Source organism: Cyprinodon tularosa, unplaced genomic scaffold (genome assembly GCF_016077235.1).
Source record: "Cyprinodon tularosa strain WSP-4 unplaced genomic scaffold, ASM1607723v1 ctg42, whole genome shotgun sequence".
Lineage (NCBI taxonomy): Eukaryota > Metazoa > Chordata > Actinopteri > Cyprinodontiformes > Cyprinodontidae > Cyprinodon > Cyprinodon tularosa.
The window spans coordinates 1,630,187-1,653,556 of NW_024039141.1; the positions used below are offsets into that span (position 1 = coordinate 1,630,187).

The 23,370-nt window shown below is 38.5% G+C and overlaps 2 protein-coding genes across 2 annotated transcripts in view; both read right to left on the bottom strand.

The window, feature by feature from the left end:
* Positions 1 to 1,156, bottom strand: part of kif3a (kinesin family member 3A) — a 30,013-nt gene extending 28,857 nt beyond the window's left edge. Inside the window, exon 1 of the mRNA XM_038299155.1 lies at positions 1,000 to 1,156. Within this exon, the coding sequence (XP_038155083.1) occupies positions 1,000 to 1,005 (6 nt within the window). The 5' untranslated portion in view covers positions 1,006 to 1,156. The remainder of the gene's footprint in view (positions 1 to 999) is intronic.
* A 2,658-nt stretch (positions 1,157 to 3,814) lies between these two features.
* sh3rf2 (SH3 domain containing ring finger 2) overlaps positions 3,815 to 23,370 on the bottom strand; it is a 30,174-nt gene continuing 10,618 nt past the window's right edge. Inside the window, exons 4-11 of the mRNA XM_038299199.1 lie at positions 22,423 to 22,518; positions 20,878 to 21,243; positions 7,849 to 7,970; positions 7,541 to 7,711; positions 5,320 to 5,594; positions 4,940 to 5,238; positions 4,553 to 4,848; positions 3,815 to 4,418 (exon numbers count right to left, since the gene is read on the bottom strand). Coding sequence (XP_038155127.1) covers positions 4,238 to 4,418; positions 4,553 to 4,848; positions 4,940 to 5,238; positions 5,320 to 5,594; positions 7,541 to 7,711; positions 7,849 to 7,970; positions 20,878 to 21,243; positions 22,423 to 22,518 — 1,806 coding nt within the window. The 3' untranslated portion in view covers positions 3,815 to 4,237. The remainder of the gene's footprint in view (positions 4,419 to 4,552; positions 4,849 to 4,939; positions 5,239 to 5,319; positions 5,595 to 7,540; positions 7,712 to 7,848; positions 7,971 to 20,877; positions 21,244 to 22,422; positions 22,519 to 23,370) is intronic.

Genomic DNA, 23,370 nt, shown 5'->3' on the forward strand with positions numbered 1-23,370 from the left:
GAAGGCTCTATGATAACGCTCCCTGGTAGACTGAAAATACAGTAAACAGTATACTGTAATTCAACCTATTCTTACATTCTGTAACTGTTGATTTTATTCAAAGTTTTAGTATTTCAAGAGTGTTAATTCTGCCAATTTCTACAGTTGCAATGACAAATAAATATGACATAGTAATAACAGAATATAAGAATAATATAATCATTTAACCTAAGACATACCTGAATCAAATAGAAAAGATAAAATTCAGGAAGTGCAGAAAAGGATCTGGTAATTATCCCTTTTTATTTTCTTTAGAAATTGTCTTTTTTTGTCAGCTCCAGTTCTCATAAAAATTACCACATAACACTACCAGCTGTTATATACAAAGGATTGTATTAAAACTTAAATATTGACAACACATTTGGAAAGATTTATTTAGTTTAATTAGTTCTCTAATTGTATTTTTTCTGTATTCTTTCTATCATTCTACAATGTTCATTGGGAGTTTGTTATGCTAGGATAAAAATGTAATTTATTTGAATGCTAGGCTGCCATTATATTTACTCAAATCTATATGCTGACACATTTTTATCTTCATGTAGCTAAAATATGAACGTTCAAACGCCACAGCATAACACGACGTTTAAAGAAGACATATTTAATGGTACAAATCTACCAGGCCATCTTGGGTAGGAGCTAAAAGTTAATAGATAAAATATGTTGCTAGGTAACAACGGCTCTGCTTTAGCCAGATGGTTTGCTAACAGTAAGGTTCGTTGAAATTAGAAAAAAAAACTAACGCAAAGTGGTGGGGGTTTGTGGATAAAATACACCAAATAATACGCAAAGAATTGCAATTATTACATGTCTGTTAAGGCCCCCCAGCATATAGCAAAAGCCAGGGTAAATGGTGAGCTAGCAGTGCTAACCAGGGTTAGCTTAATCACATCAAAGGAGAAAGGGAGGAACCCGACTCAGAAAAAAGAAGAAAAAAAAACGTAAGCAGGCGTGGCGACTTACCGGCATGGTAAGGAGGCAGAGTGTGTGCTATATTGTGGTTTAGACGCTTTGGTGGCTCTGTTTGTTTCAGTTCGGTTACTATTCACTGCACTAGTGCATTAGCGATGTTGTCATTCTCATCAGCAGCCCAGAGCCGTTGGCTGTCTTCTGACTCGGTGTGCGCATGCGCAGGTTGGCTTTCATATATCAAAACATAAAACCACTGTAACTAAATGCAGGGCTGTCAACTCTCACCCATTAGGAGTGAGACTCACTCATCTCAGTGTCCTCACACACTCTCACTCTATATTCCCAAATCTTACACTAAAAAACGACATTCCGTTCCACTTATTTATTTATTGTATAGTACTTGAGTAAATATGAATAAAAACTATAGCAGCTTGCTTAAATTATTGATGTGGAGACTGAGTTTGGGATCACATCTTCTTTTTACCTGGTGCTTTTTTTAGTCTCAGTTTTAGTCCACAAATTAAATAATTATTGCTCAGTCCAGTTTAATAATCTCCCGTTGACATTTAGGAGTAATTAAACCAAACACAAATATTTTAATTCTTAAAGCTTCCAGGTTTGCCTCTCAAACCCATAGGATCTCCACGAAAAGAACAAGAAGCATTGCATTTTATTTTTCAAAAGATCAGCCACCCAAGAAAAGATCAACCACATTCGGAGAGGATGTGCAGAACAACTCATTTATCCAGGATTCATAGAGGAGAAACCACAGGGATGCTCTTCTTACATTATTACCTATCCTACTTATTTATCTTTATTTTGGTCCATTAAATATGTTAAAAAACTTAATTTCCATCACACCTTTCAACTGAAACATCCAGAGAAGTGTTGTCTCCTGTCATGGTGAGTTTTCATAAAATCTACAGCCTCCTAGAAGGTCTGAATTGTTTAGCCGTTGTTAGGTTTATTCTTTATACATCATGTGCATTGTTACTTTGTTAGCCAGATTAGAGAGAATAGAAGGCCTTCCTTCACATTGTGGATGTCACTGTGTGTAAGGAGGTCATCTAAATAGGACAGCCTTCTTGTCTTTTAAAGATACACAGGATATGGGCACATCTTGGAGGCTGACTGATAGAGGAGAGCTATCTGTAATCCTTGGGCATGGATGGCGTGTCAGTTTCTGATACGGACAGCAAAGCATCCACCTGATCCAACACATAGACTCATGAGGTATAAGAAGGTGAAGATGTCCTTGTTTGGGGCTCGCTGACGTTTTTTGAGCCCAGAGCTGTGCAAGCTCCAAGCATTTTCTCTGTCCTGTAACGACCTGATCTGGAATAAACTTTTTTACTCCTGTTTTTAAAGTCCTTTTTTATATGGTTTTACCCAGTTTGAGTAAAGAGTAGTAAGTAACTTGCTCCCAGGAAAAGAACCGGTGGGGAAGTCCCAAGGCGCAACTGCCTTCAAGGGGACATAACTTCCACATTTAACACCGTTTTGTCAATTGATTGTAACTAATAACATAATGAATGAAGCTTTTTAATCCTTAGCCTATTACCAAATATTCACACACAGTGTAGTTTGCATAGGTTTCAATTGCTCTGGTTCCTGTTTCAGTGTCACTAATCCAGTAATAGCTTATTAGTTCCCCATTGTATAATGCAGAGAATAATTAATGAACAAAGTTGTGAAATTCTTAGCTTAAAGTATATTTAAGATGCAAGTATTTTAGTAGGGCCTATTCTTTACTTCAATTCTCTGAAAAACACCAGAATGTAGAAAATATTGTATATTGTAAGAAAATTGTTAGACATAACTACAGACCACTTATTGTTACTCAGTAACCTTTTCTGTGCTATAAAAATTCCACATTTTGCCGCTTTGTTTATGTTAAATCCTCTGAAAACCTCCAACCTATAACTGCACCTATCCTCATCTAATCCTGACAGGGTTTCCTGTCCAAACTATTTCATAATCTCACCCCAAGTTTTGGTGAAAAGTTGGCAGCCCTGCAGAATGCCTTCACGGAATATAATTTCATATCATACATGTTTGCAATAATTGGATTTATAGTAATAACAAAAAATAATGACTGCACTATTACGGTGCAGAAAAATGTATTAGCGTCTTAAACACTTCTTCAAACCCATAAAATACGGACAAATTAGCTTGCTGCCCAGGTATGAGTTGCAAAAGGTTTATAATTAATTCATGTTCTCTTGCCTTATCCCACACCAAAAGACAGGGCTCAGTACCTTTAATTATGATAGATTTATTAAAGTGGAGGCAAAGCAATCCTTAGAGCTGTCATTTTAAACTAAATTATCAGAGATGCAATCATTGCATATATAACCTTTTTTGGCAATTGGGCCCTCACTATGTTTTCACCATGCTCCACAAATGGTAATAAGTTGATTTTTTTTATCTTGCAGTGTTTGAGACCTAAAGCAACTTTTGCCTTTACTGCATTAACCCCTAACCAGTCAAAATGGAGCATTTAAATCCAATAAAAAAATATAACTTAAAAATAACTTTTTTTTTAATGCATCATAGTTAAAATGTATGTTATGCAATAACCTAAACAGCAGTGAGGGGTGCAGTGTGGTGTGTTTGAAACCCTGCACCAAAATGAAACTTTGAAACATCTTTGCAGAATGTTAAAATAAATTATTAAAGCATCTGGTGGTTACTTCAAGATTTAATCGCAGAACTTTTCAGAAACCGAAAAATGACATGAGTAAAAAAAAAAGGGTTTACTCTCTGCAGCCTGCATGCCTAGAATGCAGGTTGCACATGCAAACTTGCACAATTTAATGGATAAAAAATTTGATTTGATTATCTAGAAATAGACCAACCCGTTAGCTGTTCTGGAAGTACACTTTATTAACACAGAAGCAGTACAGATAATTTACTTAATCTCTCTAAATATATATACAAATAAAATATATATAGATTTTTTTTCACGGTGGGTTTTGAAAAAGGCACTCACCACTGTGTGTAACAGATAAAGGAAGGAACCTGAAGTAGGTTTTAGTGCAAAAAATAATAGAATATAACTTGCCACAAAAATGTGCACACAATGCAGGACAGAAAATAAACCTCTGCAGACCTTACCCACACACTCTCACCCATTCAGAGCCAATATAAAAACCTGTTACTGCATTGTCATTTGGCAGGATTCGTTTGTTAGACATCATTGCTCTTTTTGTTCGGTTGGTCCATTAATTCATTTGGCAATTTAAATAGATATAATAGAAATATACATTAATTCAGCCTAAATATAAAGTCAGCTGAGCCTCTCAAGGACTTGCAGGATAGTGTTGTGGAAAATGCCCGTCTGCCCGCTGCTCTCCTGCGTAAGGAGGACCCGTCCGTCAGGCCGAGGTCTGTGGACAAAGACAACCTCTCCTTGAAGCAGACTAAGCTCTGAGTCTGTCTGGGCTAAATGTGTTGCAGTCACTCTGTGTCTGAAAAAAAAAAAAAAAAAAAAGAAAAAAAAAAAAAAAGAAAAAAAAAAAAAATCACCAGAAAGTTAGTTGAATAATTTTTACAGGTTTGTTTTTTGTCCGTGAGCAAAGATCCCAAAACCCAAAAGTCTTACCTGATGGGGCTGAAATGAGCAGACAGTGAAGGCTGTGAATGGAATGGTTTCTGCTGGTTAGAATTTTGATCTGAGGCAGCCGTTTCAAAGCCCTTCCTAAAAAGTGGACCCTTTCTGTCTTTCAGAAGGATCCCTGGTCCGTCTCTGCCCATGGTGAGTGACGGGGCCCAGACTTCTAAAGGGAGGGGACCAGGGCGGGAGTTTGGGTGAACCTGTGTCCCCAATGACCAGAGGGAGGTCCGTTGTCTTGGAGGAGGGGACTCTTCATCTGTCAGGAACCGAACTGATTTCTGAGGCTTTTGAAATGCAAACGTACATTTTATCACATAAAGAGACCAAAAGCTTGGAAAAAAATAATAAAAAAAGCAAAAATAAATCTGAAATTACCTTATCTGTGCTGTTTCTCTGTGCATCAGGTTTGACCAGAATCGACTGAGGTCCATTGGCAGCTGATTGCCTGTGATGTTGAAATACTGCTTCATGTAATGCAGCATATTCCCTGTCCTTCACGGTCGCAGCAGCAGAGGGCGCTGCCAGCTCATTCATCTGTGGTTTGACATTGGATGGGAGGCTGCTGTTTCTCTTTCTCTGCAGGGCAGGTGAATACCCTGATGCCTGAACTTGTGCAAAAGGTTGCGAGTTGGACGGGATGTTGTAGGAGGACGTATGCGAGGCTCGGTGGGAGGCTGAAATTAAAGAATAGAAGTCAATTTTGACCAAACCTCCTAATTAAACCGCTGTCGCATTGAAATGTATTTCTCACTGACCTCTGTGCGGGTTGAAAACACGCCTCACAGTGTCCCAACCTTGAGACGTCCCATAGAAGGACGGTTTAACAGCTCCGGTGGAGGATGCAGCATGCTGTGCTCCATTTGGCACAGATGAGACCTGTCCTGTTGAGGATTTGGCTCCATCACCGCCCACCCTGTCCAGAGCGAGGACCACAGCGGGATTCTTTGAAGGGGTGGGTTTCTTCCCAGATGCCGCGCTGGGATGCGAGGACACATTAGCTACTTTGGTCTCCAGAAGTCGGGCTGAGGTTCTGTATTTCAGTACATAAAACTTTAAAACATTTATTTTTTCACATAAATGTTAAATATCAGTATAAATCTGTTTATTCCATGAAGGCCTCAGTTGTTTTGGGGGACATTAGAGCACAAATAACATCATGGAGGTCAAGGAACACACCCGAACAACAGGCGGAGCTTCAACTGAGAGGCTCTGGATAACTCCTGAGGAGCTTCAGATATCTACAAGTAAAGCAGGTTTATGCAAAGCCCACAATTCAAACACAACGTAATCCTAAGCACCTTTACAGGACACAAAATGAAAGAAAAGAAAGAATATAACAAATACGTTAAGTAGACTTGATTATAAAGAGAGACTGCTAGATCATATGCTGGAAAAAAAAAAGTTATGACTCTAGATTTTAGAAACGCAATTCTAAATTTATTTTCCCTCCAAATCTAGCATTAAATATCACAAAGCTCATTAGTCAACAGGAGCCAACAGTTTCTGCATGTCAGGTTTTCAGGGAGTGTGAGAAACTGAATCATTCCTCCTCTTGATCGGTTCTGCTTCTAAGAATACTGAGTGAGCAGGTCTCTGAAGACCTGGGGGGGGGTATGATCTCTATTTCTGTTGGTATGTTAGATAGTCATAAGCTGCCTGAAAACAGGAAACACATTGTGCAATAATCTAATCTAATGAAAGGAAAAGCATCAGCTTTTACTTTGTCTTGTAGAAGAATCTTTTGACAGGTCAGCTATCAGTCTTAGACTAGAAAGCAACTGGTAAAAAAAAAAGCCAAATGTGTCATGGTTTTGGTTATGTTGTGCTTTACTTTGCTCCTTGTTTTCTAGTTTTATTGGTTTAATTCCTGTTTTGTTGTAATTTCTAGATTTATGTTAGTTCTCATGTTTTTCTGTTGTCCTCTGTTGCCCTCTTGTGTGTGTTCCTTTCTCCTTGGCTCCCTCGTTGTTTCCTCTCACACCTGCTCCTTGTCAGCTCGTTAGCCCTCCCTTTGTCTCTGTCAGCTATTTCTGCTCTCCCTCTGCTCTCACTCCTTGTTGTTGCTGGTCCTGTCGTCGCCGTTGTCCTCTCACCTCGTCTCTCCTGGGCTCCTTGTGCGTGTTTCCCTTGATGTCTCTGTGGTTCTGGTCTGAGTTACATTTTAGTTGGATTTTTGGATTTTGCCTCTGTTATTAGTGTTTTTTTTACTTAAAACTACAAGAATTCACCTCAGCCTCTCTGCCTCTGCATTTTGGGTCCTCCAAACCCTGACAAAATGTGTGTTTATATTTCGCTACAAGGCATGTAGGGGATGTTGCAAACAAATTGCACAGAAAGACCACAATGTGATTTTCATGAAAAGAGAATCTCTGTGTTCTGTAAAAATAAACGCAGCATAAAATGCTATAAAAAACACACCACCAAGGCAAAACATGGTAGTGGCAGCATTATGCTGTGGGGTATTCTTTACTTGGGTGGGTTGACGGACGAAACCAAAGAGAGCGGCTAGAAGACAAGACGATGACTCTAAACAAAATGTCAAAGCTTTGAATTTTTTTTATCTAGATGGTTGGAAGTTGAAAAGCGCTTTGCAGAGAGTCTCTCTGTCCGATCCGAATTACCAATGACACACACCCTGACAGACTTACAGCTGTCTTTAAAGCTTCGACTCAGGAGAAGAAATGCACACTAACTTTTTGACATTGGTAAAATATTTAGAAAATCATGATTACTTTTTCCTTCATTGTACAACTCAGCATTACTCCCTGTTAGAACATTACATAAAATCCCAAATCAAGTGTTTGGTTGCAGCATTAAAAAACAGAAGCAGTTGAAGATTTTAAAATGGATCTCTTGTGTTTTTTTAATATACTTGAGAGTTAAATTATTCAATAAACTGTTTACTTTTTTTTACATTTCTGAAATATATAAAGAAGACGTGAGGCTTCTTGTATGAATATTAATGCGATCTCTCACCTGAGTACAGGGGTGATGAAGTTGCTGGGAAGAATGCCCACTTTCCCCGTTCTGAGAGACAACCCACGCAGCCAGCCCTCTTTGAACTTTCCGTACACACCCACCATCTCTCCTTTGCTCAGTTCCAGTTCCTCCGGCCGGCGAGGTTTGTAGGAGTACAGGACGGCGCAACTGGTGGCAGACCCCAGAGTTTTAAACAGTTAACTCACTTTTAACATTGATAATCTTGTTCCTAATCATTTCCTTAATACTATTCATTCCTTCACACATGATAAGCTTAGTAATTGAATGTTTTAGAAATGACTCACACGCTGATGGAGAGCTGCTGCGTGGAGGAGTTTTTGTTGTCTGCAGAGGTGGAGGCCATTTGGGGGTTCATCAGAGCCATGGAGATTGTGGACGGGGTCTCACTGGTCATCTTCTTTTCAGTCTAAAAGTAAATTCAATTTGTGATTATAATTAGAAACTGGACGCATGATGCACAGCACATTATGAAAGCGGATATGTGTAAAAGAAGAGAGCGCAGTTGAAGTTCTGGAAAATGAATCTCTTATTTTTAATGTTGTGACTCAATAAGAGACCTGATTGTTTCTGCAAATGGCGTCATAAGCCCTCCTCTTGTGCACTGTGACCTATACTGGGTGGGATTTAATGGTGATTCATACAACAGTTTAGAAAGGATCAAAGTGAGAGGTTTCTTTGCAAAGACGTCACTAATGGTTTTATGTTTGATCTAACCTACTTAAATGTCTGATTAACACTTACTCCTAAACATATTTTCCATAGACTGTCCAATATGCTCTGTGACCTTATATATATATCACAGCTCTTTAAGGTAAACTTTTGCCATAGTAGGTATTTCTGTGACAAGCGGACTGTCTTATCTGGAAGGAAGTTCAAAAATGGTAAAAAAAACAAAACACTGTTTTGAATAAGGGACGTTTGAGTTTTACGAGAAAAGGGAATTTAAATTGAGAAGAAATATATAGTCTTTCAACAATTTGGTTTAAAATTGGAAGTACAAATAAAACTGATAGAAATCTAGCGTTCATGTCCAAATAACACACATTCAAAACCAATTATTTACCAAAAAAAAGAAATATATATATATAGTAAAATGGAAAATCTGCATGTGATGCTATATCATAACTGATTCGATTAGCTGAAAGGACGTGGCACATTGCTAAATAAATCCATCAAATCCTCAAATCACAACCAATGTCAGTCTGTCATGTTAAAAATAAATCTAAGAGCTCCATTTCCAAGTCTACAAGCATCACTTTGGTCATTTCTGGTTAACAAAAATAAAAATTTTTTACATTCTCATCTGTCTGTGTATGGAGGATGGTGAGTTCTGCAATACAAAGAATAAATAACATAAATTAATTTAAATTTTTTATTTTATGAATACTATAAGTAAATAGAGAATTTTATAGATAGATTATTAATAACACAGGTCTCAGTTAAATATGTAGATTTTATTTTAAGAAGTGAATAAAATAATTCTATGATTTAATAAATTATTTCATGTTCCTGCATTGAAGCACAAAAAATAATTCATACTGTCACACATCTATCAAAGTCAAACAGGTGAGAGAAGGCCTAGTTCTATAGAAATAAATAAATAAATAACCGTAAATAAATTCCAACACCCCTTTGAAGTTATATCTGCCTTTTTTAGTACATTGACTTTAGAGTAAAAGAAAACCAGTTTAATCTTGCTCAGTGAGAAGCAGCCAATCAGATGTCAGGGTTTCTTTGGAAGCGCCCCTAGTCCCACCTCCTTGACTTTGATGGACGAGTGCTTCAGTGCAGGAACATAGTATGATTTATCAAATCACAAAATAACTATCTTTACTTCTTAAAATTATATTTCACTGAGACCCATATCTTTAATTATATATTTATTAAATAAAATCTGTACTTATTTACAGTTTTGATAAATGAACTACAAATGTAAACAATTATTTTATAAGGTATTTATTCATTGTATTGTGGCACTCATACCCCTCCATATCTGCGTACCTGTTGTTGCTGATATAGCCATGATACACATGCTTAAAACCATGTGGAATACAGGAAAATATATATATGAAAACAAGCTTGTTTACTATAGTAATATCATAGATATTTTACAACAGAATTCTCTGTGTGATGAGACAGACCTGATCCCAGCAGACTATCCGTCGGCCATGATGTCCTTAGGGACTGACAGGAAGGTAAGCCAGGTGTCCATTAAAGAAACACTTTTTTTTAACTAATGGCCCTAATGAAGTTTTGATCGTACGCTTCTCAGCTGTTCTATCCGCCACCGGCTGCAAGCCCACATAGTTTTCATGCTGTCACTACAAAAAATGTTCCTGCTGCCCTTTGTCTTTTGTCATGGCAGCATTTCGCTGCTATTCATAGCATCCCTCACTCACCCTCTACTTGAAGCAGTACTGCTGGCCTCTGGGCATGTTGTTTCCTAAATACAGCTCACATCTGACACTCAATTCACACTAATACTAACAATCACAAACAAGGATTATGAGGATGCAGCCTAATCTGCCCAGATAGGACATGTAAACAAAATAAAGTAACCTCTTACACCCTCAGGGGGTATAAATAAATTTCTGCCTGACAAAAACACACAAAAGTAAATCACTTATAGCCTCACAGCTATTAGATTTAAGAAGAAACTTTTGGTACCTCTGTAAAGGTAAGATGTCATAGAATGGTTTTCTGGTGTCAGCACCATTGTAGCTTTGACCCTGCCTGAAATATTAGGGACAAAATACAAAATATTTTGCATTTTTTGAACCTCGCCAAAATTTTCTTTGAAATAAACATTGCAGAACACTACCAAAATATTATTTATAGCACAAAAAAGTAGTACAGACTTTTAAATCTAAAGGTTGTGTAAAAATATACCAAATTTGGACACAATCAGATGAATCATATTTATTTTAGAATGGTATTAGTGAGAAATTTCTTAGGCAGAGAGGCCATTTTGGCAAATTTATCCAAAAATGTCACCAAACTGTGCCAAATGTGTTTTTTACATCAATACTGGGGGTTTGTTAAAATTACGAGGTCACGTAGCAGCAGGACCCACCGGTGGCCCGTCGGGTTCAAGGGGGTGACATAAATAATGCATAAAAAAAAAGTGCAAAACTGTGAGAGAAATTAAGAAATGTGGAGTTGGTCCTGCTTCACCCATCATTATTAGATTGATATTGTTAGATTTCTTTATTTACCACTGTAAAAACATAGACACAATTACACCAAAAACAAATATCTAAATCAGCTTAGCATATTTCAGCATGTCTTACCTGGTATATCATTTTTAACACTGAATATTTATATAGTGGAGTTAGATATTCTGATCATCAGAGGATTAACCCAGAAAACATTTCATTATAATGAAGGTGATAAGGTAAACCAAACAAGTAAGAAGTTATCCCTGCATGCCACATATTAGTTATTACTTATTGCACATTAAAGTCCTGTTCATAGTTGATGGGAGGGTGAGAGATTGATAGAAGGATCAGTAAGGCTACTGTTATAACTGTTATAATGCAGATGCTGCACCGTTCTGTTTTGATAAAAAGGGAGCTCTGCAAAGAGCTCTGATCTTCTGCAGATGAACAGAAACCATTCAGGAATTTCAAGAACAACCAAGAAACCCGCAGCGATCAAACCCATCACAAACTGGAAGACGCAGAAAAACCCTGGAAGCAGATTTACCGTCACATTTACCAGACATCATCAAAACCAAATCCGCATGTTCAAGCTCAACTTAAGGTACAACTGCTTTTGGAGAAAACCTTAATGGCCACCCACACACTGTAGGTTAAAGTGTAAAGCATGGTGGTGGTGGCATCATATCTAGTAAAGAAAGGAAGGTTTTGTGGGGCAGTCTGAACAGAGAATGGGGACGGTTAGATTTTTAGATAACGTAGATAATGTAGATTACGTGTTAACTGTAGAAACTAGAGTTTGTTTCTAGGCTTGCTTCAAATCAATGCAGAGGCATGTGGGAGTCAGACCTACTTTTATACCCTGCAGCGACAAAGAAACTCATATCAGTTTTTCTGGGTGACTTTAACGTCAGATGCTGTTCTCTCCTTAAAACATGAGGACAGCATTTGTTGACATTATTACTTAGAATCTGACCAAAACTATATACGATCCTGGCTACTGTTTGTTTTAAAAACACTTCAATGAAACATTTGACCTGAATTAAACTTAACATTAAAATGGCAAAATTATTTTGCTTTTTATTCACCATAAAGGAGCTTGACATATAACATAAAGTTATAGTTCGTTGTTGGAAATGGTTAAAATAAAAATAAAATTCTTAAATAAATAAAAAAGATTTTTCATGGTTCAATTAATTCAGATTTTTTTTTCTTTCAGTAAAGTTTATATTGATTCAACAAGATTAAACAAGCGGTTTATCACTCATGATTCAGTGATGCGTTCACCAAACACAGAGAGAACTTAAAAAAAAATGGACATTTCCCAATTGGACGGACAGATTTTAACGAGTACAGTTCATTTGGCCAAATCAACAAATAATAAATCAGAGTCAGCAGGATCCGTTAAAAGAACACTTTGATCAGATCCAGGTACATTAACTTATCACTCTGACTCCAAAAATGGCATTTTAAAGAGAATTAAAGCCTCAATCAAGTTATCTATTTCACAAAACAAAAATCTGCTTCAGAAAGTTTATTTCTGTATCATGATTTCTAAAATAAAGTTTCGTCACACTGTGTTCCACTTTGGCTGGGGGAGAGTGCAGCTGTTTTGCAACAGCTATAAGCTCTGCTCCTAACTGCTGTAATAATAAATTTCAATGAGGGTGTGTCGCCAGGATGAACCAGAAGAGATGAGGGTTTGTTCAAGGAGCAGTTTGAGAGGAACAGAACAACCTGTCATTATGAATTACGCTGTTCAAATAATTGGTGATTAACGCTCGGTCATTACTTTGTTTTAAAACGTAATCGTTTATGTATGCCCAGGCTTTTAGCTTGGAATGTTTCATAGGGTGTACACCTTTGTGTATCACATCTTTAGGCTTTGCACGGCATAGGGGGGTCCAGGGGTATCCTCTAACAGAAAATTTCGAAATTTAAACTCTCTGAAATGCATTTTCCTGCGTTTTGACCACAGCTAACTATTTGTCTTTGTTACAACACTGCTTTTTTTGGGAATTACATGTGCTTGACTAGAGGTGGAAATTTCATAATGAAGACATGAGATCATTTTTAAATACAAATTTGTTTCATAGGTTAAATAAAACAATCAGAAAGTGTAATGCTATGTTCACACTACAAAAAAAAAGCACCCACTGCTTTATTTTTTATGCTTGTACACATTAAGGTTAGATGTTCCTCAGCAGTATCTTAAATGTTCCAGAATCACATCTAGTTCAGGGGCGGAGCTAGATGGGGGGCCACCCTTAGCCAATCATTGGCCACCCTGTGGCCACCCCTACCATTTTTTCCCCTCTAATACAGACGGGGCAGCAGTAATACTCTCAAGAGAAATATTCAAAACATTAAAATTGTTCATATATTACTTACTATTTTTTCATTTATTCATACTTACTTAACAACAAAAACACTGTGGTTAATTATGCACATCAATATACTAACATTAAAGATGATAGAATTTATGCTCTTTCCAGAAATAGATTTTGTGTTACATGGTGTGAAGAGAAAAGGATTTGTCTCTGCAAGTCATCTAGTAATAGTAATAGATAAATAACTATTTAAATAATATAATCACTTTATGTAGATATTAGTACTTGTAAATATTAATTTTATGCAGAATTATTATTTATAAAAGTAGGTAAGTAATGACAATGGAAAAGATTTTCGCCCTAGAACTCAAACCTGAAAGAATTATATCCACTATACCTTTATCTAGAAAGTAAGGATGTTTAAATATATGCATCTATTTGTTAGCAAAGACTGTATGAAATTGTAGTTTGTCTTATTTTTGGCTTGAGCCTGAGGTTCTGGTATCTATCCACTTTCGGCCACCCTTCAGTGTACATTGGTTATTGCCTGGCCACCCTTGTTCTGGCTACGCCTCTGACTGTGTTCAATGGCAGAGAGCGGATTTGCTATATTTGACGTGATAAGCTGATAAAAAGTAGTTTTACTTTTTTATGAGCAGTGATCCGGTTTTTCTATTTAAAAGGACTCACACCACGGGAGACTTTTGATGAAATTAAAGTAACTTATGTTAATGGTACCGGTTACATGACCTTGCAAAATGATTTACAAGGTTATATTATGGGACATTACCACTACAGTGTAAGTTACTTTAATTTGATCAAAAGTCTCCCATTGTGTGCGTCCTTTCAAATGCAAAAACACAGACTTGACTCAGTTTGAACATCTGTAAATCAGAAACCACAATTAGTTCAGAGCTGTTATTTGCTATTTAATCTATAAAGATTTAAATAATTTCACATGCAAAATTTCAGGTCGATGAAACATCTGGAAGTGGGTCAGGGGCATTACTTATTGAACACCCCTCATGGATGTTAGCGTTTTTCAGGTATGTGGTACAAACTGCAAGCGAACATAGTTTGCCAGCAGGTTTCGACATTTGAAGTTAATTTAGGCATTAATAAACTGTCTCAGTGTAATGATCACAGCGCTCTGCATCAGCAGCGCTGTGTCTGTCTCCCTGCCAGCTCCCAGGTTAACTTCTCTGATTGGTTGATGTGGTGCATCGAGCAGCATAAGTTTAATTTGATGCAAAACATCTGGAAATCTATGCTGGTAAAAATTCTCAGTCATCCAGGTCATAGTCATTCCAGTCGAGTTGACTGTTTTTTCAAAAACCTTTTTTTGCAACATCTGTACATCTGAGAGACCAACAACTTAAACAGTATAAGTACCATACAGGAATCAATAGAGGAGGCATAACCAGATATCTGCTCCCCACATATTATTGCTTCCATCTCCCTTTGTTTTTTCAGCTCATTTGTTAGATAGGATGCACTGACATATTAGATTAAAACTGTTTGCTTTTGGAAATGAGACAAAATCTCTCCATTAGATTTACCTCTATAAATAAATGAAAATAGAAGAGAATTACATACAGAAAAAAAAATCTCTTCATTTTAAAAAGAAAAGGAAAAAAAAGGTTAGTTGAGGCATGACTATAACAGAAATACCTAATGATGAATTGTTCAGCTACCATTCAGGACAAAATCAACTGTCCTTATTTTAAAAAAGTTGGTGAGGATTAATTACTAAGAGCTTTCATACCACAGAAACCATTTCCTAACATTTTCCATTTGGTCCCCTCAAAACAAACCATCAGCATACCCAAAAACATGTGGTATACTTTATTGTTTTGTCTGTTTCTTTGTACTAAGTAAGTTTATAGATGCACAGATAAACAAATTAAAAAATTTTCATATTCTATGTATATTTCTCATCATTTGTTTTTTTTTTCCTCACTAACTTTGCACGACAACCTTTTTATGTATTTTTATGTTGATCCTTATTTTGATTATTTAACTTTTATATAATATGGGTACTCATAAAAACGCAATGAAAAACAAATATAAGTGATTCCTAGAAGATAATGTCATTTAGAAGTCATAAAAGTACATAAAAAAAGCATTTTTTTTATTACTTTACACTGTCACAAGTACAGCGCAATGAAATTAACACTCTGAATTTAACCCATCCTATTTGCAGAGCAGTGGGCTCCCATTTGCAGCACCCAGGGAACAGAGTGGGGGGTTAAGGGTCTTGCTAAGAGACCCAGAGTGGCAGTCTGTGAGAGTGGGTTTGGAACTCACAACCTCAGGATTCTATGACCTAACCACTAGGCCGCCATTCCCCTCTACAGGTACCAACGGAGAATGTGCATGCTTGGTATGAAATGCTCAAGGGCTAATGGGAAATAATAACATGACAAATCATCCAGCAGACACCATTTATACAACAATACATGGTGGAAGGAGTGTCATGCTGTGGGGATGCCTATGTTCAGCAGGAACAGGGCCTGTTTACTCTCAGGACTAATTGTTATATCACTGTAAAAATGTAAAGAGGTGAGCTGTGTGGCTTTCTGAAAATGAGCAAAGGGTGAGTACTTCTAATTAAACTGTTGTACTCACCCGCTAAAGGTGATAAGAATTATTGTTAATCCATAATAAAGTTGTAGGGAGTTGTACAACCAATTAAGTAAAAGATCACTCCCTGTTTAATACAAGGATTAGTGCAATCCCGTGGTGTGTTGAACGAAGCCTGTCACTGATGTTTCGTCACCGTCAATAAAGGAAACAAAAAGCCTTACTATGATTCAGACCATAACCATTGACACTTTGTGTTGTTTTAAAGCCTTCGGATGAGTAAGAGAGGACATGATGCAAAATCAGGGGTGTGGAGTGACATTGAGGACCAGATCATAAAAAGGTTTGTGTGCGTTAAATCTTGTGCAAACTTCTTTGCACGTGCAGGACAGATTTTCACAGTGGTTGCAAAGCTCCTAAAAGTCTACATCTCTTAACTTGTGGCAAGAGGGACATTTTTTTTTCCATCAATGCTCTTTAACAGGTTCTTGAGGCAAATTTATGTTTTATCAAATATAAGGAGTCTATGTTAGTTTGCTGTATTTTGGATTAAATGTCTGTTTAGGAGGTTTAGGAGCTGTTGGACGTTATTCCTGCTGTTCAGAACATAATCTGCTGCAAATATGATTGTGACTTCTTCTCTGCCAGGGGTCGGGGGGTCATCGATCAGTCAAATATACCTTTCCCAGGTCTCTTTGTAAGATATTTGTGATATTTAGTATTTTCATTATCATTGATTTTAAATAGTTTCTTATATTCCACAGCAAATGAGTTTCCCTTATCTAAAATCTTTGAAGATCAGGCCTTAAATGTCAGAGATCGGGTTGCTTAAAGCCTTTTTTTGTGGTAATCAGGAACCAATTATTCATAGAGCTGACAGTGGTTTAAAGGTGTCCTTCAGATATACACACGGTCAAAAAGTTTCATTCATTCATCATGGCGGTTTACATAAAGTGTATTTAAACTTTGAATCAGGATTATGTATTATTAGGAGCTCTGTGTGAAAAAGAAGCTGAACTTCAACCTCATATGATCCTTGGTGTATGGTTGTTTATTGTTGTTTGTTGACTTTTTAATGGAATTTCCATATTAATTTAACTTCTCTGACTTCCCTTTTTTGTTTGCAACATCAGAGTGTAATACACTGATGTTTTCATCTCCTCTCTAACAGCACTGTAGACCAGGCATCCCCAAACTCGGTCCTCGAGGGCCGCTGTCCTGCAGGTTTTAGAGGTTTCCCTGCTTTAGCACAGCTGATTATGATGATTGCAGTAGAGCAAAAGCCTGTTAATCAACTATCAATTAAAATCAGCTGTGCTGGAGCAGAGAAACATCTAAAACCTGCAGGACTGCGGCCCTCGAGGACAGAGTTTGGGGATGCCTGCTGTACACAGATGAACCCGTATGTTAAAATAGATACATACTGTTTTTTTTACTATTTGTGGAAAGCTTCGATATATCTGAGATTTTTCTTTTTTTAAGTTGTCTTTAATTGAATCAACATTTTTCATCAAATACTACAAGAATCTTTGAAAAAACATATTTTGTTGATCTTATTCTGGAAACTGTCCTCCCCCTATACAGACTGGCGAAAACTTGAGGGCAACAGTGGCGTAGGATGAAGGAGTTTGCCCTGAAATTGAAGGATTGACGGTTCAAGCCCCGGCTCCGACTTTCAATGTCGTTGTGTCCTTGGGCAACACACTTCACCCCAAGGGCAGCTGTGGCTACAATGTAGCTTGCCACCGTGAGTGTGTGCGTGAATGGGTGAATGAATGTAGTGTAAAGCGCTTTGGTCAAGTCTCCTGACTTTAATAAAGGCGCTATATAAGTACATGCCATTTACCAAAAACCGAGCGGGAAAACATACCTATCCTTCCATCGTAACCACTTATTCCCTAATGGGAGCCTCTCCCAGCACTCAATAGGGAAGGCAGGGTACACCCTGGATGGTCCGCCAGTCCATCGCAGGGCCAAACAAAGACACATAAAGATGAACTAACATGCACACTCACTCCTAAGGAGTGACATTCATGTTTGTGGAATGTCCAATCAACCTAACATGCAGGTTTTTGGAGAACACAGATACAGGGAGAACATGCAAAATCCACAGAGAAAGTTTCTTGTTCTCCCGGGACTCAAACCCAGAACCCTCTTGCTGTGAGGAAATTATGCTAACCACCACACGACCATGCCATCCCTGCAAACATGCCTAATCAGGATATAAAATTCCCTCGTTTACATAAGTTTGTTGCATGAAAGCTAAATTCCCCTGATATAAATGCATCTGGCATTCATCGTTACCATGGCAATTAAAATCATTTTGACTCTAAGATTTCTACATTTGATTCATATGCAATGAAAGGATTATTAGTCCAGTTAGTCTGGCTAATTGTGAAGAGTAGTTCTGCTGTAAACGTCAAGACAGCTCTGATATCGATTTAGTTTTAGCTTCTCCATCTCCATCTAAATTTTGCTCTTACATAAGCATGCGGACACTCACAGTGACACACATTATTCCCCCCACAGTGGGAGGAGTGCTGCAGCTCCCTGCTAAGAGAGCAGAACCTGAGGTGAGGGCTGGGGAGGTCTACCAAGAGTCTCCACCCCATTGGGCTCGGCCGGCTGGGAGGATCCAGCCTTCAGGGACACAGCCCTAACAGGGAGAGTTGAGCTTTTCAGCCATTATGGAAAAATGTAAAAGTGGTACCTGCTTGGTGAAGAGGAAGCAGGATGGGGGGGTCTGTTATGTAACCGACTTCACTAGTGACTCATCATAATCATCATCATGAGCAGCAGCATGAGCGAGATAAACAGACCCACTGAGGGACACTCCAAACCTCCCACTCTCCACATCTTTCTCTCATTTGTCCACCTTCCTCTTTCTTCCTCCTGTGGTTTGCCTTTTTGTGGGTTGCTTCTCCAACTCAGAACCGTCTTTTCTTACAAACATTTCCTCAAACATTTTTTCCCTCTCTTCCTGCCTAACCCATCCCTTTCCCCCCATTTCTTATCACTGGTCTCAGGTACCCTCCACTTCCTTCGTTTCCTGGTTTCTCCAACACAAATGAGATCCCTGCCCACCTTTTCGTGTCCTGAAACGTGTAATTACAGGTCAGCACTGTAGAATCTGATGTAAATCAAGGGAAACCATTATGTGAGGGGGCGGACCAGCAGATTATATTTTCAAGCCTTTCACGGGTTTCACTGTGATCGGTTTAAAAGGCTTGAAACTGTACGAACTGTACTGGATTTTGCTTCACCACTTTAAAAGCTTGAAAAAAATATAAAATAAAATGTGGCCTTCTTTAAAAATCATATATTTGCATTATTTTATATCAATTTAAACCAGGTTTAAGTTTGTGGAAGCTAAATAAATCGCAGTTTCCTTGTAGTCTACAAAAAAAAAAAAATCAGCAGGTGACCAAAACAAACTTTTGCTTGGTTTGTACTGACAGCAACACTCTTCTGTGTAGAAGCTATTATTCAAGGAAGGCCAGTCAAAATATGCATTTTAAATATCCTTGAGGATATATTAAACTACTTCTAACTATTTATTTCTGTCGGAATGCAAGCTGTTTTTTTCTACTAAAAAAGAGAATTTAGTTGAGCTAAAACAGCAAAGTTATTCTGTTTTATTTATTTTTTAAAGTTAAATTGTTTAATTCAACATGTATGATTATAAAATGTTGGCAGAGTACATTAAATCTATTTTTCTAATTTTATAAAATTCCTGAAATCCTGCTTAACTGCAGATCTGTCACCTAAAGGGACGACTTTACTGCTGCTTCAGAGCTAAAAAAAATAAGATCATGATTTAACAATAACCAATATTATCAGAATTCTCTTGTTTAAAGTAATAAGAAAAAAAATCCTTTCAATCGTTACAACATTAACTGAACAGATGGAAAATGATCAAATCCAATATGGTGCACTTTTTAATTGCTCTGAAAATAGGATTTCACATTAGATAAAGACAAGGAACCAAAGTGGTCCCAAATCATCACTCTCCCACCACCATGTTTGACTGTAGGTATAAAGTTCTGCTTTCAAACTGTGTTACTATTTTATCTCAATAAATAAAATCCTCTCTTTAAGATCCCATTATTTATTCTGCTCTTTAAAAGCATTCATTGATCTAAAAATGTAAGTCTGACACCAAGTACAAACATGAAAATTAATACTTATTTTAACAGCATTGCACATTCTAATGTGAACTATAATATTTCTAATACTTAACTTTAATTTTCTTTAACTAGGATTTATCTCTAGAGGTAACTTTGTTGAATACTTTTTAACATATCTTGATTTTTATCATTAAGGAGGAGCAACTTTTACAGCACAACTTGCACATAACTTTAAGATATATTTTTTTATCACAACAGTCTTCCTGCCTGCAAGATTTTATGGGTTTTCTAGCTGTGAATCATCACTTAATAAGTGAACAACAGTGTCCAAAGGGAGAAAAACTACAGTTACTATGACCAAGAGGTTCTTAACCCCCAAGCAACATGGATTAGATAGAAGAACGAGTCATATGGGCCATATAATGTATAAATATATCTATATATAGCTATATTTCGCTTATTAGCAATTCTCTCTGACTTTGGGCAACTTTAGAGAAGCGATGCTTCATTTCACTGTAAACATTTTATCACGAAGACAGTTACATTTTCAATTGATTCACAAAGGATCTTATCTATGACATACAATTCAGTTTCAATCTTTATGGAAAACAGCCCTTTTTTGTACTGTATTGAGCAAGACAATGCTTGAGTTGACAGCGGGGAAAAAAGGACACACTCCTATAAACCCTGTTAGGCTGGAATTCATGTCTTTAGCGAAAAAAACCTGGACTCTGCCCCGATACTCAGATGATTAAAGACCGTTTCAAAGCTACAGTCCACTCACATATTTCTTATCTTGCATTTTCCCACATCTGTTTTCTCTTAATAAAAGCCTCTTAATCAATCTCCAGCCAGCACACGGGTGGACCCCCCCCCCATCCGCTACTTCAGCTAAGTGTTTTTATTTCCCTCCCTGCATTCCTGAGGTCAGCTCGATCTTTTCATGACTAAAGCAAAACATCTTTATCATCTCAACTGTTCTCAAGTTGTATGTATATATATATATTTTTTTCTTCTTTTTTTTCTTCTCTTTTTTGTGTGAATGAATCCCTATTAAGAAAACATCAACCACATGGGTGATGTTAGTAAAGCAGAGACTGCAGAGTTGCACTAACCTGTAACAGGTGTCTGTGAGAGTAGGAGCGCCGGCTACTTCGCCGAGAGTTCAGTCTGTGAGGGTGAGAGCGGCCGTGGGGTGCAGAGGGCGCCAAGAGGTGCTGCGGCTGACCCTGAGGGTTGAAGCTGAATGAGGCACTGATGTTGGCGGGCGGCTGGAAGGAGCTGTTTACTCCGGGCTGTTTCCGCAAAGTGTTGACGGAGGGCGTCTTGGCTTGACCTTGCGGGGCTCCGTGATGGGCCGAGCGGCTGGGTGCGTCAGCGGCCTTCTCTTTGCCCCCACTCCCTGACTGATGGTGAGGTTCTGCTGAGTCACTCCCGCTCTGTCCCTTTCCTTTAAGCAGCTTGGCTGCAGCGGAGTTTGGCTGAAACATTCAGAGAGGAAAAACTAAAAATCTGGTTGAATTTATGCCACATCCTCTCCTGCATGCTGCTAGTGCCTGACAACCTCTTGCTCGGGATGATGTGCAAAACGGCTGTCTAAACACACCCACTGATCACAACTCGGCTCTTCCTTACAACTTGTTGGACGGGCTGGCAGGCAGACAGGATAAGTACCAGCCAATCAGCCAGGAAGGGCTGAGCGATGCTGAGAAAGGAGCAGGCAGACAGACAGGCATAGCAGGGTTGATGCTGCTCCCTCGGCACTGGGATGTGCTGTTATGTCACCCAGGCTGAGAAAGCATTACCGCGTCTTCACGCCTGGGTGCACGACAAGAAGAGAGACAGGCTTGAAGAGGAGAAAAGTACAAGCAGAGGCAAAGATAGATGATAAAAGGAAGGATCAAAGAGAATGTGAAGACAAAAGCAGGTGTCTTAGTGACAGGAGGACACTTTTGGAGAAGAGCTAACCAGGACTGAGTGCTGCACAGCAGTGTAGCAACTGTATAAGCAAATGCAACGCTCTCCAGCATGGATGAAGTTAATTCCTTAAGGCATAAAGCACAGAGGAAAACAAATGACAGCCAGCAAGCTAAGCAAGCCCAGCGAACCTGAGTAAGGCACACAGTCACACACTAATGAGCAGCTGCAGACACAGCACAGCTTCACAGATGAGTCCTCTTCCTCAGCGTTTTGCAGCATAAAAGTGACCTTTACTGATGAATCAAACATTTCAATGAAAAAAAATGCAGGGTCCACCCGGTGAGACATACATGTTAAGTTTCTGTATGATTTGAAGAAATGACAGGAAAAGTTAAGCAACAGAAAAAAAAAGTGAAAGCCCTTTGGGAAACTCCTCCAACTCCCATTGTCATTGTGACACAGCACACACAAGTGAACACTGCACACCATGAAATTGCATTTATGCCTCACCCGTGCAAGGGGGCAGCCCTCAATGGCGCCCCAAGGGAGCAGTGTGGCGGGACGGTACCATGCTCAGGGTACCTCAGTCATGGAGGAGGATGGGGGAGAGCGCTGGTTAATTACTCCCCCCACCAACCTGGCGGGTCAGGAGTCGAACCGGTAACCTTTGGGATCCAAGTCTGACACCCTAACCGCTCACCCACGACTGCCCACCCAAAAAGAATAAGAAAGGAGCTCACCTCTATAAACTGTATAGGACAAATTCCAACTTTTCCCCCCAGCTTTGCTTCAAACCATTGCTCGTCCACTCGTCTGATGGCGGTCAGGATGTCGCCCTGCAGACCGGAATGAATTGACAGAAACAGAGAGAAGACCAGGAAAACGTCAGCTGGCTGAAAACTGGCAGAGCCCTTCCCAGAGAATGAGCACTCAGTCCAAAAACTCTCAGTACTGTGTTTCTGCTGCAACATGTGACATTGGCTCGCTTTGTGTCTGCAGGCCTGGTGCTTTCTGTGGGCAACCTCTTAAAAAAAGGAAAGAAAAAAAAGCATTTGCCCACCTCCATTAAAGAGAAAGGCCAGCTGAAGTGCGCTTTAATGGAGAGGACACAAGAAACCGAGGCCCTTATATAACAGCGTCAGTGATGCCTGAGGGTAAGTAACGAAGAGTGCAGCAGAGGTCAGGGCCCTCGGCTCCGTAAGTCTCACTTTTCAAGAGCGAATAAAAAGCAGTGACCATTACATAACGGTACCGCCAGAATTTTATTGTGCAGTAAGTGATCCATGATCACACACTGTTAATAGAAAATGATAAGCCGATACAATGAGGCTATAAGTCAGATTTTTTTCTGAATGGCTGACTTTTTTTTAACCTTCGTAATAAATCAATACATTTTTCATTACTGCTGTTCTTGGGTAAAAATTAAAGAGGGACAAAGAAATCAGTTGGCAACCTGGATCGGACAATTTTCAGCTCCCCCGGAGAGTGACATTCAGCTTAAAAGCTTAAAGATCCAGCCCTTTTCTAAAAACAGAAGACATCATATTGAACTGGAAAGAGGCCATAATACAAGCAGAGATGTGCTGTGGAGCTGGAAGCTGCTACTGAACATAGAACCCTCAATGCTTGCGGTTTTTAGAGTCAGCAAGCTGCTTAGGATAAAATCAGGGGTCAGGAGGATGTCTAAA